This window comes from Theropithecus gelada, chromosome 16, assembly GCF_003255815.1.
Source record: "Theropithecus gelada isolate Dixy chromosome 16, Tgel_1.0, whole genome shotgun sequence".
NCBI classification, from domain to species: domain Eukaryota; kingdom Metazoa; phylum Chordata; class Mammalia; order Primates; family Cercopithecidae; genus Theropithecus; species Theropithecus gelada.
The window spans coordinates 29,219,796-29,238,416 of NC_037684.1; the positions used below are offsets into that span (position 1 = coordinate 29,219,796).

At 39.0% G+C, this 18,621-nt stretch overlaps 1 protein-coding gene across 1 annotated transcript in view; it reads left to right on the forward strand.

Moving 5' to 3' along the window:
• The window catches only part of LOC112609465 (keratin-associated protein 4-4-like), a 100,599-nt gene extending 97,785 nt beyond the window's left edge, over nucleotides 1–2,814 (forward strand). Inside the window, exons 3-4 of the mRNA XM_025362262.1 lie at nucleotides 2,403–2,574; nucleotides 2,695–2,814. Of these exons, the coding sequence (XP_025218047.1) occupies nucleotides 2,403–2,574; nucleotides 2,695–2,814 (292 nt within the window). The remainder of the gene's footprint in view (nucleotides 1–2,402; nucleotides 2,575–2,694) is intronic.
• Nucleotides 2,815–18,621: the final 15,807 nt, after the last annotated feature.

Genomic DNA, 18,621 nt, shown 5'->3' on the forward strand with positions numbered 1-18,621 from the left:
ATAGCTGCTAATGAAATCAGCATAGCACACTTGTAAATTATGAAGAAGCTAAAAAACATTTAAGGCACGTGGCTTCAAATTTAACTTGTTCAGAATAGAATTATTCATTTTGTTTCTTTTCCAAACCAATGCCCTAATTCTCCACTCCTATGGCAAATGGTTGTTAGTCCAAATTTTCAAGCTAGGGCTGGGTGTAGTGGCTCATGCCTGTAATCCCAGCACTTTGGGAGGCTGAGGTGGGTGAATCCCCTGAGGTCAGGAGTTCAAGACCAGCCTGGCCAACATGGTGAAAGTCCATCTCTACTAAAAATACAAAAAAATTAGCTGCTGGGAGTGGTGTCACATGCCTGTAGTCCCAGCTACTCAGGAGGCTGAGGCAGGAGGATCACTTGAACCCGGGAGGCGGAGATTGCAGTCAGCCAATATCACGCCCCTGCACTCCAGCCTGGGCAACAGAGTAAGACTTCATCTCAAAAAAAAAAAAAAAAAAATAAAAAAAATCAGGCTAGTGAATGTAAAGTTGTTCATTCAATAATCGTGTTTTGGTTCCAACTATGTGCCAAACCCATTCTCAGGATGGAGACACAAGTGAAGAATACTCCACCCCATCCCCTCCTTCACTATAACTTCATTCTGACTCAATGAACTGCACCAGATCCTTTTACAGGATGAACTGGCAATGCCATTACCCATATGCTGGACCAGCAAACGGGGGCTGTGTCCACCTTCGCAGCTAAAGTCAGGATGCCTCAGCAGCAGAGATGGCAGAAATTTTTAGCCACAATTTAAGTCAAAGCAAATCAAGCTGTATCAAAGGACCATTTTGTTGCCAGTGAAAATAAGAAACTCTTTATTTCAAAAGATTAGCCAGATATGGAAATTGCTAAGCGTCCAAAACATTATGCAACTTATTCTGTCTTTTCCCCATTAATACACATGATGGAGTCATTCTCGTCCTGTTTGTTCCTGCATTTGAAACACACAATGGTGTGTGTATTTTTAAACTGCAATTCAAAGCAAAATATTTCAATTTTCTGACCAACTGCTTTTAAACTTTTATTTGCACCACTAAACATAAACATCATGTACTCAGGCATGTTACCCAGGCATGTTACCCAAGCATGTTACCCAGGCATGTTTGTACTCAGGGCCATCAACAGATGTGGAGGTCAGCATGGAAAAGATTATGTCAATTACAATTGAGCCCAGTTCCCTGTTGCAGGAATTGAGGTACCAAAGTGGAGTTGCTGTTACTATTAGAATTAGCATCATTGAATCTGTGTTTGTGTGACACAGATGAAAAATTTGATGAAAAATAAATTTTAACTCAAAATATTTTAAAATATGGTTTACATTTGTCACCTTGAGTTAATCACCATGTTCTAGTGCTGGAGGGGAAAACGTAGGTGGTGACAATAGTTCTGGCCGCTTCAAGTTAGTTTCAGCTGTCAGGGGATCAGTCAACATACTCTGTCTTAAAGAATGGTAATTCAGGGGAGGCACAGCAGCTCATGCCTGTAATCCCATCACTCTGGGAGGATCGCTTGATTTCAGGAGTTCAAGGCCACAGTGAGCTGTGATCGCGCCACTGCACACCAGCCTGAGTGACAGAGCAAAACCTTGTCTCTAAAGTAATAACAACAATAAAATGATAATAAATAAAAATATATACTTTAGTTAAATGATGCTATTGATGTTGATCACCTCTCTCACTTCTGGAAACAAGTTCTTATGGGTTATCTATTATTAAGTAGAATAATCATTTATTTTCAGAAGATTCATAGCACTTAAGGAACACTTCCTCCCTGGGCAATTCCCTATAGGTGATGAAAAATAATGTCATAAATAATAACCAGGAAAATTCTGCTCATTGGTTCCAAATTTGGGAACCAGTGTATAAAAGGTCCAGATATTAGAAGGGGTCATCAGATTCTTGGAAACTCACCTCTGAACAGGAGCCCACCCTCCATCCCTGACACCATGACCCACTGCTGTTCCTCTTGCTGTCAGCCTACGTGCTGCAGGACCACCTGCTGCAGGACCACCTGCTGGAAGCCCACTACTGTGACTACCTGCAGCAGCACACCCTGCTGCCAGCCCTCCTGCTGTGTGTCCAGCTGCTGCCAGCCTTGCTGCCACCCAACTTGCTGTCAAAACACCTGCTGCCAGCCCACCTGTGTGACCAGCTGCTGCCAGCCCTCCTGCTGTGGGCCCAGCTACTGTGGCCAAACCAGCTGTGGGTCCAGCTGCTGTCAGCCTATTTGTGGATCCAGTTGCTGTCAGCCTTGCTGCCACCCGACTTGCTATCAAACTACCTGTTGCAGAACCACCTGCTGCAGGAACACCTCTTGCCAGCCCACCTGCTGTGGGTCCAGCTGCTACCAGCCTACCTGTGGGTCCAGCTGCTGCCAATCTTGCTGCCGCCCAACTTGCTGTCAAACCACCTGCTGCAGGACCACCTGCTGTCAGCCCACCTGTGGGTCGAGCTGCTGCCAGCCTTGCTGCCGCCCAACATGCTGTCAAACCACTTGTAGAACCACCTGCTGCCAGCCCACCTGCTGCCAACCATCCTGTGTGACCAGCTGCTTCAGCACACCCTGTTGTCAGCCAACCTGCGGTGGGTCCAGCTGCTGTAGCCAAACTTGCAACGAGTCCAGCTGTTGTCTGCCTTGCTGCCGTCCCACCTGCTGCCAGACCACCTGCTGCCGTCCCACCTGCTGCCAGACCACCTGCTGCAGGACCACCTGTTGTCGCCCCAGCTGTTGCTGCAGTCCTTGCTGTGTCTCCAGCTGCTGCCAGCCTTCCTGCTGCTGATCCACTTGCTGCAGACCCACCATCCACCAGAGACATATTTCCTGAAACATTCTGTCAAAATTCCTATGCCCCCAAGAAACATTCCCTAAGCTTTTCTGAGAAACAACATTCTGACACTGAACTTTGTGATCATCTTCTTCCTACCATGCTTGGGATTCTACTGAAGGTATGCAGTCTACTTCACTTTTATTCTTCTTCATTTCCTCTGGATTAATGTGCCAGATGGTGGTCAGTCAGCTCCACCTAATTGACATGGACACATGGTCTCAGTCACAGGAAGAGGTCATCAGCTTTTGCCCCTGTGGAACTTAAAAAAATTCTTAAGACTACATAAATAACTCTCTATAATGACCAATACTGATCACCTTTTTAGATATGTGCATTTTATTTAGTAGCCTCTGCCAGATTACTAAACTCTTTCATGATCACTTTTAATTGTCTCCCTACCTGGTCTTTCCTAATAAAATTTATATTATCCTGCATCTTATGGTATGATTTTTGTTCCATTTGTTTGTTTGTTTGCAGCAGTTGCTTTGTGAAGCCTTACTTTTCAGTTGTGGTTTATATTTATTATCTTGTTCAAGTCTCACAATGACCTACAAGTTGCACAGAGCAAACATTTTAGTGATGAGAAAATGATGTGCCATACAACTAGCAATAGACAAAAGAAGGTTCAATGACCAGGTCCTTTGAATCCAGGTCAAGGACACTTTTTTAAAAACATTTTTCTACAGGTAGATGCAACAGTGGTGATTGAGTGCAGGGAACACGTACATTTTAAGTCACATCTCAAGCAAACACTTTTCTATCTACAAAGCAATTCCCAAATACTCTCCCCACCTCTATGACCATTAGAGACCACCTTTAAGAGTTCTAGGAATGCTTTTACACTGTTGGTGGGAGTGTGAATTAGTTCAACCATTGTGCAAGACAGTGTGGCTATTCCTCAAGGATCTAGAACCAGAAATACCATTTGACCCAGCAATCCCATTACTGGGTATATACCAGAAGGATTATAAATCATTCTACCATAAAGACATCTGCACATGTATGTTTATTGCAGCACTATTTACATTAGCAAAGACTTGGAACGAACCTAAATGTCCATCAATGATAGACTAGATAAAGAAAATGTGGCACATATACACCATGGAATACTACGCAGCCATAAAAAGATTGAGATCATATCCTTTGCAGGGACATGGATGAAGCTGGAAGCAATCATCCTCAGCAAATTAACACAGACACAGAAAACCAAACACTGCATGTTCTCACTTATACGTGGGAGTTGAATCATGAGAACACACGGACACAGGAAGGGGAACATCACACACTGGGGCCTATTGGGGGGAAGGGGGACAAGGGGAGGGAGAGCATTAGGACAAATACCTAATGCGTGAGGGGCTTAAAACCTGGATAATGGGTTGATAGGTGCAGCAAACCACCATGGCACATGTATACCAATGTAACAAACCTGCACGTTCTGCACAGGTATCCCAGAACTTAGAGTAAAATAAAATATGAAAATAAACAAAAATTTTAAAAGTGTTCTAGTCCATGAAAAGAGCTTTACATCTCTGGATTCCGATCCACCACTGAAGAATCTGTCACCAACAACTAGTGTGAGCACCATGGGTGTTCCTGGCCCTACCCTCACCAGGAGGAACCTCCTCTTTGCTGTCATGGTTGAGCGTCTGGGTATCATTTCATTCACCTTAACAGAAATTAGGATTAAGAATCACCTTTGCAAAGCACACAAGATTGGACCATGCTTCCTGGGTTCCCAAACTTTGGGACAATTTTGTTTCTTAACACGAACTTCATTAAGGGAAGATAAATTTGTACAGAACCCTAAGAATTAAGGTAACCATGCAATGGATTTATGCCCTTTGATCAAATCATGATCTCTGGGCCATAAAAGGAAACAAAATAACTTCCTGTGTTTTATGAGATAAAGAAGATAAAGTCAATTATGCTAAAGGAAGTCGAAATCAGAGTTTTCAGGAAAAAAAAGGGGGGAGAAATGGTAGAAAGAAGAAAATGGGAAGAAATTATGTACTTTTAAAGTCAAGATGGGCAATAGGCTGGTTCCCAAATGAGGGATCCTGGATCTTCTGATGAGAAACTGAATAAGAAAGAGAATAGCCAGGGGATGCAGCAGTACAAGAGCTAACTCAGCTTTGGGAGAACACTAAGAGGCTTTGGCTGTGGCCACCTTCTTAAGAGACATGAAAGTGCTTTGGGTGAGTGAACCACTTGATGTGACAGAGATGTGTGATCTTCCTAGAGGATGCATCTGGAATTCTCTGCCAGGTTATTAACTTTCCAACAGGGGGAATCAATGGGTGAGTTGCCGACGTTTACTGAGAGCCTGCTATACACTAGGTATTGAGGTAGTTGCTCCGTCCACACTCTCTCTCTTTCCCAGGCAATCCCAAAAGGTAGGTATTAGTGGCCACACGTTCAAGCTGCGGAAGTCAGTGTTGAGGGAGTTAAAGCAACTCACATGTGTTGCATAAATGATACAACATTTTTCTGCTTTCCAAAACAAAGCTGTTTGGGGGAAGTACGGGTGAAATGAGAGATATAGATCAATGGAAAAAATTAAGAGACAAGAAAGAGATTCACACGTATATTATCAATTGATTTTTTGACAAGGTGGCAAGTGAATATACAGAGAATCTATGGTCTTTTGAATAAACAGTGCTGGAACAATTAAACATCCATGACCAAAAAGAAAAAAAAATAGAACTTTGATTTATACATCACATATATACAAAAATAAACTCAAAATGGATCATTGGCCAAAGTGCAAAACCTAAAACTACAAAACTTTTAGAAGGAAACAGGAAAAAGATTTTGGACTGTAGATTAGGTGAAGATTTCTTAGATGAATACATAGCCCCTCAAAAAGTGGGCAAAAGATATGAACAGACACTTCTCAAAAAAAAGACATTCATGCAGCCAACAAACATATGAAAAAAAGCTCGACATCACTGATCATTAGGTAATGCAAATCAAAAAACAGTGAGATACCATCTCATGCCACTCAGAATGGCGATTATTAAAAAGTCAAGAAACAATAGATGCTGGCAAGGCTGTGGAGAAATCAGAATGCTTTTACGCTGTTGGTGGAAATGTAAAACAGTTCAACCATTGTGGAAGGCAATGTGGCAATTCCTCAAGGATCTAGAACCAGAAATAGCATTTGACTCAGCAATCCCATTTCTGGGCATATGCCCTCAGGAATATAAATCATTCTACTATAGACACATGCACACATATGTTTATTGCAACACATTTACAATAGCAAAGACTTTGAACAAACCCAAATGCCCATCAACGATAGACTGGATAAAGAAAACGTGGCATATACACACCATGGAATACTATGCAGCCGTAAAAAAAGATTGAGATCATGTCCTTTGCAGGAATGTGGATGAAGCTGGAAGGCATCATCCTCAGCAAATTAACACAGGAACAGAAAACCAAACATCGCATGTTCTCACTCATAAGTGAGAGTTGAACAATGAGAACATATGGACACGGGGAAGGCAACAACATACACCAGGGCCTGTCTGGGGTGGGGGTCAAGGGAAGGGAGAACATTAGGACAAATATCTAATGCATGCCAGGCTTAAAACCTAGATGACGGGTTGATAGGTGCAGCAAACCACCATGACACATGTATACCGTATGTAACAAATCTGCATGTTCTGCACATGTATCCCAGAGGTTAAAGCACAATAAAAAAAAAAAAAAAGCAAACCGATATCCAAAACACACTCCATCATATCATGGCTCTATAGATTTTTGCCCAAAAACTTTCAGTTAAAATGAAAATAATAAAGTTGAGGTGAAATGGGAAAAAAATAGAATATGGTAAGATTGTGAATATCCAGCAAAAGTTCTGTGAACTCAATTCTAACAAAGCAGAAGATGTGGTTAATAAGGTTAGTGATGGTCTTCACGATAGCAAAGACATGGAATAAACCTAAATGCTTATCAATGGTAGACTAGATAAAGAAAATGTGGTATATGTACGCCATGGAATACTGCACAGATATTTAAAAAAGAATGAGATCATGCCCTTTGCAGCAACATAGATGGAGCTGGAGGCCATTATCCTAAGCAAACTAACACAGGAACAGAAAATTAAATACTGCATGTTCTCTCCACTTATAAGTGGGAGCTAAAAATTGAGTAAATATGGACACAAAGAAGAGGACAACAGAGAGACCTGGGTCTACTTAAGGATGGAGGGTGGGAGGAGGGTGAGGATCGAAAAACTGCCTGTCAGGTACTATGCTGATTACCTAGGTGACTAAAATATCTGTACACCAAACCCTGCAACATGCATTTTACCTATATAACAAACCTGCAGCCGGGGGCGGTGGCTCACACCTGTAATCCCAGCACTTTGGGAGGCCAAGGTGGGTGAATCACCTGAGGTCAGGAGTTCGAGACCAGTCTGACCAACATGGAGAAACCCCATCTCTACTAAAAATACAAAAGCAGCCGAGCATAGTGGTGCATGCCTGTAATCCCAGCTGCTCGGGAGGCTGAGGCAGGAGAATCACTTGAACCCGGGAGGCGGAGGTTGCAGTGAGCTGAGATCATGCCACTGTGCTCCAGCCTGGGCAACAAGATTGAAACTACATACATTAAAAAAAAAAAAAAAAAACCTTGAACCTAAAATAAAAGTGAAAAAAGTAAAGAAATAAAGGCAGTGATGAAGATCTTGAGAAACAGTGAGCATCTTAAAGTCTGCAATGGCTAGGGAGAAGAGATACGCCTGGTAAGAATGTCATCTGTTCAGTAGGAAGGCAGATGCCAGAGCTTATAATAAATTTAATGTGATTTTTTTAGGACGAAGCACTGGGAGAAAAGAAGGCTAAGAGTAGGAACCTCACAGGAATTCCTTTCAGTTCATTCCATTCGCAGATGATCCCAATGAGGAAAAAGTGCCGGAGGCCTAGGGTGGAAGGAGCTAATGCAAAAATTATTCTGGCAACGTGAATTCTAAACACTACGGGGATTCAAGCATTGGCTGGACAATCGTTAGGACATTGTGCCAAGGATTCACAGTGTCTGGTAATTGGTTATTATTATTGGACTTCGGAGGTCACCTCAGTTCTTGAGATACTTCAAAGTTCCCAAATGTTTTTGTTGGATTCAAAATTGACCATTTGCTGATTTTTGAAGTCCATAAGCAACAAAATATGTACAATTTAAAAAGAAACATGCGGTGCCATACATACTTATTAGACATTCTCTTGGAGGGAACAGGAAGGCTGTCTTCCAGGGTAGTAAACACTACCTTGAAAAATGTACCAGTTTCTGGTCTTCAGCCTTGCACACTCCAAAAACTAGTATTATTTACATTCTAAGAGTGAAAGCACCTCTTGGAGTGAGTTCACTTTCACCAAGCCCACAACTTTAGTACCAGTTGATGAATCTACGTGAGAAATAACTTAAAGAGAAGGTGACATTTTCGTGGGTCTTTTTGACTAGGATATTTTCTTTCTATAGATATACCTGCATGAAAAGTGAAATTATAACCAAAGGTTATTTTCTTTTTTATAATTAAACTTATTGAGATAATTGTAGATTCACATGCACTTGCAAGAAATAATACAAAGAAACCTCTGTACTCTTTACCAAGTTTCCCCCAATGATAACATCTTCAAAACTACAGTACAGTATCACAACTCCAATAGTGACATTGATACCTTCAAGACACAGAGTAGCTCCATCAGTACAATAATCCCTTGTATTGCCCCAAAAGGTTATTTTCTGAGCAAAGATTTGGAACATTCTAATATTCTAGAAGTTCTAATAATATGGAATGGCATCTAATGCATTTGTTCTAAAACAGATTTTGCTAGTCACTCTGGAAGATTCAAGTGCCATGTGTGGCTCTCCCTCCCCTATGCAATGCGTCGTAACCGGCACTTCTGAATTTGTCTCAGAGCCTCTCTTTTCTCTAAGCTGCCATGGCTCACCAAACCTCCACCCCCATTTATAAGTTCCAGGTTCTTTTTAATACCATTTTCAATCAACCTGCAGTAAATTCTGCAGGCCTTGAAGCAGCCTCTCCAGTGTTCCCCAACTTCTGATACAACCTCATTTATGCCTTTGCCTCATAAAGACCTACAAAACATTTTTAATTTTGTTTACTTTTGCCGTCATATTTATGGATCATTTCTGAAGTTTCAGGCCATAGCATACAAATTATATTTTAGATGACTCCGGATTTTGTCCACTTTCTCTTTCTTCCAAACAAAAATATAAGCTACAGCCATGCAGGTCTGTCTTCAGAAACTGGCAAAGGCTCTTTGTTATCATTAGACAATAACATGACATCATGCACCTGCTTATGTGATTCCCCCGTCACAAGCCTTCTCCTGGGATCCCTCAATGTGTTGTGATGGTTTATGCACATCCTACTGCAATTTCCTCTTCCTATGACTGCCATTAAATATAAAAGACAATTCCATACTTCCGTCCTCTATTAAAATATAATATTATTATGGACAAGACCAAGTAATGTTTTCAAGCAATGGTTTTTCATTTTCTTTGCCTCTGTTCACCCTATATAACAAAACTTCCCTATTTTTCCACTGGAGAACCTCCATTCAGAATTTCCCCTAGATGGCAGATGTTGGCATGGTTTTACTCCAGTATGTGCTTTTAAAAGAAAAAGAATGACACTCCCTAATTCCAATCCCTGCTATAACATTGATGGTTTAAGAAGTGTGAGAGAGCCCCCAGAAGTGCCAATATTGGAAGCTCTATCAACGTCAGATTGACTCACTGGAGAATTGTGAAGTTTGTTATGTTCAGAGTTTACTCATGTGTAAAACGTGGAAAAATGGAAAAAGAATCAGAGGAACATGTATAATGATTCCCACTGAGGTTAACAAGTGTAGATTTGTTTCTAAGAGAATAAGGACTTTATGAAATTACAGAAATTTTGAAGACTGATAATACCGATATTATATGAAATTATAGAAATTTTGAAGACTGATAACACTGATATTATGTAAGTTGTTCTGAGAGATGCCCATGGTATTTGTATGATGTTTTAATACCTTCTTTCAGCTTAGATAAGAATATTGGAATCTTCTGAAAATTGATTTCAGAATCTACCCAACCTGAAAGCTTTCTACTGCACCTGTCTATTTAATATAAAAGCTTGAGAGTACTTGATATAAGTATATATAAGTAATATAAAGGCTTGAGAGGACATTGATAGAACTTCCAACACTGGCATTTCTAGTAGCTCTCTCACGCTTCTTAAACTATCAATGTTATAGCCGGGATTGGATTTAGGGAGTGTCCTTCCTTTTCTTTTTAAAACACAGACTGGAGTAAATCATGCCAACATCTGAAGTCCCCTCAGAATGGAGTACAGATATTATGAATCCATATTCATCAGGAAGTTAGTTTTTGTTTTTTTTTTTTTTTAATTTAAAAAGCTGCTCATGCTGAGAATGTAAACTAGTACAACCACTGTGGGAAACGGTGTGGAGATTCCTTAAAGAACTAAAAGTAGAACTACCATTCGATCCAGCAATTCCAATACTGGATACCTACCCAGAGGAAAAGAAGTCATTATACGAAAAAGACACTTGCACATGCATGTTTATAACAGCACAATTCACAATTGCAAAAAATATGAAACTAGCCCAAATGCCCATCAATCAATGAGTGGATAAAGAAGCAGTTGAATATATGATGGAATACTACTCAGCCATAAAAATGAATGAATTAATGGCACTCACAGCAATCTGAATGGAATTGGAGACTATTATTCTAAGTGAAGTAACTCAGGAATGGAAAACCAAACCTAAAATCTTGTAAGTGGGAGCTAAGCTATGAGGATGCAAAGGCATAAGAATGACACAATGGACTTTGAGAACTCAGGGGAAAAGATGGGAGGGGGTGAGGGATAAAAGATTACAAATTGGGTTCAGCGTACACTACTCGGGTGATGGGTGCACCAAAATCTCACAAATCACCACTAAAGAATATACTCATGTAACCAAATATCACCTGTTCCCCAAAAACTTATGGAAATAATTTTTTTTTTAAAAAAAAGAAGCTGCTCAGCTCTGTCTGATGCATGATCTCGTGGTAACAGTGGAAGTGGTCAGATGTTTGACCAATCTCCAAAACCCATGTTCTGCTACCTTTTAAAGATAAAATACTTCTTAAAACTGTTTTGGCTGGGCACGGAGGCTCATGCTTGTAATCCCAGTACTTTGGGAGGCTGAGGCGGGTGGATTGCCTGACGTCAGGAGTTCAAGACCAGCCTGGCCAACATGGTGAAACCCCACCTCTACTAAAAATACAAAAAAAAAAAAAAAAAAAAAAGTGAATGGTGATGTGTGCCTGTAATCCCAACTATTTGAGAGACTGAGGCAGGGGAATTGCTTGAACCAGGGAGATGGAGGTTGCAGTGAGCTGAGATTGCACCACTGCACTCCAGCCTGGGCGACAGTGAGACTCTGTCTCAAAAAAAATAAAAAATTTTAAAATTTTAAAATTTTAAAAAATGCACACACAAAAAAACCTGTTTCTTCCTTTCTTAAATTAAATTTCAAATTAAATTTTTTATTTTTAAAGAATAGAGATTGGCATGCAGTTGTAAGATGTGATACAAGAGATCCATGTACTCTTTGCCCAGTTTCCCCCAAAAATAACATCATCCAAAATTATAGAAAAACATCAACACCAGCATACGATACTGACATTGACATAGCCAATGTACAACACATTTCTGTCACCACAAGGATCTCTTTTGATTGTTCTTTTACAGCCACACTCACCTCCCTCCCACACCCACTCCCTTCTTTACACCTGGCAACCACCAATTTGTTCTTCATTTGTGTAATTCTGTCATTTCAAGGATGTTACACAAAAGGAATCATACAGTGCTTAACACTTTGAGATTGGTTTTTTCAACACAGCATAATTCCCTGGAAGTTTAAACAGATTGTTGAACAGTTTTTCCTTTTTGTCACTGTGAAGTACCCTCTGGTATGTATGTACCAGTTTGTTTGACCATGTGTTGAAGGACATCTGGGTTGCTTCCAGTTCAAAGCAGCCATAAACATTCATGTACAAACCTTTGTGTGAGCAAGTGTAATTAGTGAGTTGTATGGTAGTTGCATGTTTAATTTTTCTTTTACAAAGTCTAGCTGTGTTGCCTAGGCTGGAGTGCAGTGGCACTATCTCAGCTCACTGCAACCTCTGCCTCCCGGGGTCCAACGATTCTCCCGCCTCAGCCTCCCGAGTTGCTGGGATTACAGGCATGCGCCACCACGCCCTGCTAACTTTTTGTATTTTTAGTAGAGATGGGGATTTACCATGTTAGCCAGGCTGGTCTCGAACTCCTGACCTCAGGTAATCCACCCACCTCGGCCTCCCAAAGTGCTGGGATTACAGGCGTGAGCCACTGTGCCCAGCCAGCATGTTTAATTTTTAAGCAACAGCATCAACCGTTTCCAGAGTGTCTGTACCACTTTACATGTATGACTGATTCTGTTTCTTTGCATACTTACCAACATTTATTTTAGCCATTCTGATAGGTGTGTTAACTCATCGTGGTTTTAGTTTACATTTCCCTAATGGCTAATGACGTTGAACCTCTTTCCACATGCTTATTTGTCATCTGTATATCTTCTTCCATGAAATATTTCTTCATGTCTTTTGCCCATGCTGTACTTTTAGTGTTTGCTTTCTAATTGTTCAGTTTTTAAAGTTCTTTATATATTCTAGGTACCACTCCTTTGTCAAATATGTGATTTGCAAATATATATCATGTATAGTTCGCAGCTTGTCTTTTCCTCCTCTTTTCTTTTGCAGAACATAAACCAATTTATTAATTCTCTTTAATGGATCATGTTTTTGGTGCTACCTAAGAACTCTTTGTTCTTACACGCTAAAGATTTTCTCCTATTTTTTCTAAAAGTTTTATAGTTTTACATCTTATATTTAAGTTGTAATTCATTATGAGTTAATTTTTAGAGTTTTTTTTCCTCTAGATATCTAATTACTCTAGAATAATTTGTTTAAAGGGATAGCTTTCCTCCATTGAATTGTTGGTGTACGTTTATCAAAATTCGGCTAGGGATACAGCCAATCCTTAAACAATGCAAGGGTTAGGAGCAGCAAATCTCCACACAGCTAAAAATCTGCATATAACTTTTGACTGCCCCAAAACTTAACTACTCACAGCCTACTGTTGACTGTAAAACTTATCAATAAAATAAGCAGTCAATTAACACGTATTTTGTATGTTATATGTATTATATATTGTATTTTTACAGTAAAGTAAACTGAAGAAAAGAAAATTCCATTAAGAAAATCATAAGAAATGGAAAATGTATTTACTGTTCTTTAAGTGGAAGTGGATCACCATAAAGGTGTTCATCCTGGTTGTCTTAATGTCGAGTAAGCTGAAGAGGAGGAGGAAGAGGAGGGGTTAGTCTTGCCGTCTCATTAGAGGCAGAGGCAGAAGAAAATCCACATGTAAGTGGACCTGTGTACTTCAAACCTATCAATTGTATTTGTATAGGTCTATTTCTAGGTTCTTTGTTTTAATCCGTTCATTTAGCTGTCTATTTCTCCTTCAGTACCACACAGCCTTAATTACTGTAGTTACATCACAAATCTTGAAATTAAATAGATTGATCCCTTCCACTTTATTCTTTGAAATTGTTTTAGCTATTCCAGTTCTTTTGTCTTTCTATATACATTTTGGAAGAATCTTATTGATATCTACTTTTTTAAAAACCTGCTGTGATAAGTCCTGTACATGTTTTTTAAATTTACACCTAAGTATGTTTTAGAGGGATTGTGACATTTTATTTCAACTTCTGTGTCCATGCATTCATTGCCCATATATAGAATACAGCAGATTGTGTATGTTTATCTTGTAGCTTCCAATCTTTCTAAACTCATTCATTAGTTCTCAGAGTTTGCTTGCTTATTTGTTTGTTTGTATTCATAGATTCCTTGAGATTTTCTATGTAGACAATCATGCTATCTACAAACAGAGACAGTTATATTTCTTCCTTTATTTTTGTTTCTTGCCTTATTGTGGTGGTTAAAACTTTGAGCACTGTGTAGAATAAGCAGTGAGATTTAATATTTCCAATTTAGGGGAAAGTATTCAATCTTTCACTGTCATTTATACTTTCAAAGAACCAGCTCCTTGTTTCACTGTTTCACTTTGTTTTCTTTATTATTACTCTGTTTTCAGTTTCATTGATTTCTGCTTTTATATTTATTATTTCCTTCCTTTTGCTTGCTTTTAGTTTATTTTGCTCTTATTTTTCTAGGTTCTTGAGGTGGGAGCTTAGATAATTGAGACTTTTCCTCTTTTCGAATATATGCATTTAATGCTCTGACTTTCCCTCTCATCGCAGCTTTAATTATGTCTCACAAGTTTTTACATGTTGTATTTTCATTTTCATTCATTGCAATGCATATTTTTTAAAAATTTCCCTTAAGTCCTCCTTTCTGACCTAGGGACTATTCAAAAGTATGCTGTTTAGTTTCCAAGTGTTTGAAGATTCCCCAGTTATCTTTCTGTCATTAATTTCTAGTTTGAGTCCATCGTAGTTGGAGAACATACTCTATGATTTCAACTCTTATAAATTTGTTGAGATTGTTTTATGGCCCAAGATATGGTCCATCTTGAAATATATTCCATGGACACTTGAAATGAATGTGTGTTTTACTATTGCTGGATGGACTGTTCTATAAACGTTAATTAGATCCTGCTGGTTGATGGTGTTTTTGAGTTCTTCTGTATCTTTGTTGATTTTCTACTCATTTTAGTTCTTTTCTATCAGGACTTGAAAAATAATGAGAAATCCACATAATTTTAATTGTTTTCCCCTAAAGGTAAGGTGTTTCTTTCTCCGGTTGCATTTACAACTTTTTCCTTGTCTTTACTTTTCAGAAGTTTAACTACTATGTGTGTTGGCACAAATTTCTTTGAGTTTATCCTGTATGGAATTTGCTCACCTTCTTGAATTTGTAGGTTTATGTCTCTTGCTAAATTGGGGGGATTTTCAACTATATTGTTTTTGAATACTTTTTCAGCCCTGCTCTCTTTCATCTTTCCTTCTAGGACTCTGGTGAGATGAATATTAGATAGGTTTTTTTAGTCCCACAGGTCCCTTAAGCTCTGTTATATTTTTAGGCTTTTCCAGTGTATTTTCTCTGTTGTTTGGATTGGAAATTTTCGAATGTTTTATCTTCTAGTTCACTGATACTTTTCTTTTTACCTCCATTCTGCTGTTGAGCCATCAACTGAACCTTTTATTTTGGTTATTGGGTTTTTCAGTTCCAAAATTCACATATATCGTTTTATCTTTTATTTATTTGTGACAGTTTGTACTCTTTCATTTGTGTAAAGTATATTTTAAGCATACACTTTATGTTTTGCTCATTGACTTTTGTTTTTTTTAGATGGAGTCTCGCTTTGTCACCAGGCTGGAGTGCAGTGGCCCGATCTTGGCTCACTGCAACCTCCCTGGTTCAAGTGATTCTCCTGCCTCAGCCTCCTGAATAGCTGGGACTACAGGTGCGCACCATCACACCCAGATAATTTTTGTGTTTTTAGTAGACAGAGGGTTTCACCATGTTGGCCAGGATGATCTCAATCTCTTGACCTCAAGATCCTCCCACTTCAGCCTCCCAAAGTGCTGCGATTGCAGGCGTGAGCCACCGCACCTGGCCTCATTGATGTATTTTTATCATGACTACTTTAAACTCTTTGTCAGATAATTCTAATATATCTGGTATCTCAACATTGGCATTTATTGATTGCCTTTTTTCATCCAGTTACATATCTTCCTGGCTTTGGATGTTAAGTGATTTTTTATTAGTACCTGGCCCTCTTTGTATTATGTTATGAAACTCTGGATCTTATGTAATCTTTCGTTTTGGCTGGCCTTCCCTGACATTGTTCTAGCAAGGGACTAGGGGCTACCTCATTACTGTCACATGAAGGTAATGTGACAAGATTAGTTCCCTGAATAGATTAGTTCGCTGAATAGATCAGTTCCCCTATTCAGCCTGTGCTGACAAGCAAGGTAGGGGAGCACACCATTACTGCGGGGCAGAGATGAGAGCTCCAGCCCTCCACATGGTCTCCACTGACACTCTATGTCTATGTCTATGTCTGTTGGGGACGGGGGTCTTTACTGGCTGGCAGAGATTAAGGTTTCACAGCCCTACTTGGCCTTCTCGGACACTATCTCAGTGGCGGTTGTTAGGGAAACTCATCACAGCTTCTCAGGGATGGAAGTCTATCTCCCCACCCGGCTTTTACTGGTGTGACTGGCAGTGAAGCCATAGTTGTTTCTGGAGCACAGCAGATACCTTCTAAATGTTTTTCTTCTTGCTAAGCCACCTCTTTTCTGACCCTTTAGGTAGAGAGAAGCATTTATTGGAACTTTGTGTGTGTGTGTGTGTGTGTGCGCATCCATTAGAGTTTCAGAGTTGCAGGCTTCTCAAGCTCCAAGTCTGGGGTACTTGCAGCAAAAAGAAAACCCAGAGAACCCCACCTTATTGTTCCTTAAGTCCTGAGGCTTCTAGCCTGGCTGCTTTCTTCACTTCACCTTTCAGAGTCCTCTTGTGTTTGCTTTGTATATAATATCCAGAATTTTTAGTTGTACTTAGCAGAAAGAATGTGGAAAAGTATGTCCATTCCATCTTCCCAGTCAGCAGATCTTCAACTGGGTTTTAACTAAACATAATAAATGCATTTAAAGACATAAGGGAAGCTATTACCAATATTAACAAATACAAACACACACACACACGCGCGCACACACACACAAACACACACACACACACACCATGAATAAAAACCAACCAGAGACAATATCCTGCATTGGTGTTAATATTTTGGTTTTGATCATTGGGCTGTGACTAAAGAAATACATACTGAAGTACATAGGGATAAAGTGGTATTTAGTGATAATGGGAAATTCTATCTGCAACTTACTTTTAAAAACCAACAGCAGTAACACACACATATATATATAGAAATAATGTTAGAGAAGCATGGTAAAATGTTAACGTTTGAGGAATCCAAGTGAAGGCATATGGGAATCCTTTGTACTATGTTTACAACTTTCTATGAGTATGAAATTATTTCAAAATGAAAAATTAATAAAAAACAAACATGTATAATGGGGGAGGAGACACAACCAAGCACAATATCAGATACTAAACTAATAATGGAGCATACAGTCATTAAAGTACACAATAAGTGAGATAAACTGCAGAAGATATACTGACTTGGAAGACCAAAGCGGAAGAATCTATAATGTAAAGGAAAGAAAAATGTGTAACTCATTTATAATGAAAATATTACATATCAAGACTTGTGGGGTGTTATAAAAATGATCTTTGATAAAATGTATACACTTTAAATAGCCTTTAATATTTAAATATTAAACAAGAATAAAAGCTAACAATAAATGAACTGAGAGCTCATCTTAGTGAATAAGAAAAAGAAAAACAGTCAAAATAGCATAAAATGTAAATCAATGAACTAGTTAACAATGATATTAGAGAGAAGATGAACAAAGCCAAAATTTGTTTCCTTTTCAAAAAAACTAATAAATGATAAGCCACTGACAAGATTGATCAAGAAATGTAAAGAAGACACAAATAAATAATATTCTGGATGAAAATGAGAACATATCCAGCAATAAAGCTAAAAATGTTCCACAATCAAAGCTGGAAAAAAGTATTTACATGGAAAAGATGAGCTTGGATTTTGATCACTCATCATGTACAAAAAAAGTCAATACCAGGTGTATCAATAGCTTGAAGGTCAAAAAAAATCTTAAACCCTCACTAGATAATGTATGTGAATTTTTTTTTTTTTTTAAGTAGATAAACACCTCCTGACCAAGACAAAAATATCATTATTTGAAAAGAAATGATTGATAATTTTAACTGGATCAAACTTTACAAAATTTAACCATCAGAAATCACATTTCAGACTGAGAGAAGGAACTGTGATAAACCCCTTTGATGCCTATCTCTTCTCTGTTCTCTATGTGAACTCTATTTCTTCTGGCATTTGGCCATAACAGCTGGAGCTGCTGCAGCAGGTGGGCTGGCAGCAGCGTGTGCTGCAGCGGCAACAATTTTGAAAACACACAAACCCGTGTGTTTCTTGTTTTACCCCATGTGTCTTCCTTCAAGGATCATAACCCAAAGCTGATTGTCATCCAATATCTTCAGACAGTTGTTTTATATATTTACAAAGCTTTTATTATTGTTTATAACAGGAAGATAAATCATATACTAGCTTCTACATTACAGGTGGCATCAGAAGCCCTCCCTAAACTTGGTTTTAACTCATCACCATGACTCAACATCATCCTATCTTCAGAGGTGCTTCCAAAAGTAAATAGCAATAAGGAAAAATAGATGGTGACCAACAATGGTCCTGACATCTCACCAAGCTACATAGTGCCTGTTAAATGACCAAATACTGTACTCAGCTTTAAAAATGAGGATCAGCGCTTAATTGATAGGGAGAATGATTCATTTCTCAGTTCAGAATAGTCCTAACTGGTTACTTGTCAATTAAGAGAGCAAATAAATCAATTACTCAACGAAAATTCACAGCACTGAAGAAACAACTTCCTCCCTGGGACATTTCCCAATGAACTAGAGAAATTCACATAAGCAATATCAAAGACAACTTCTGCTCATTGATCCAAACTTTGGCGTACCATGTATAAAAGGTTCAGATTGAAT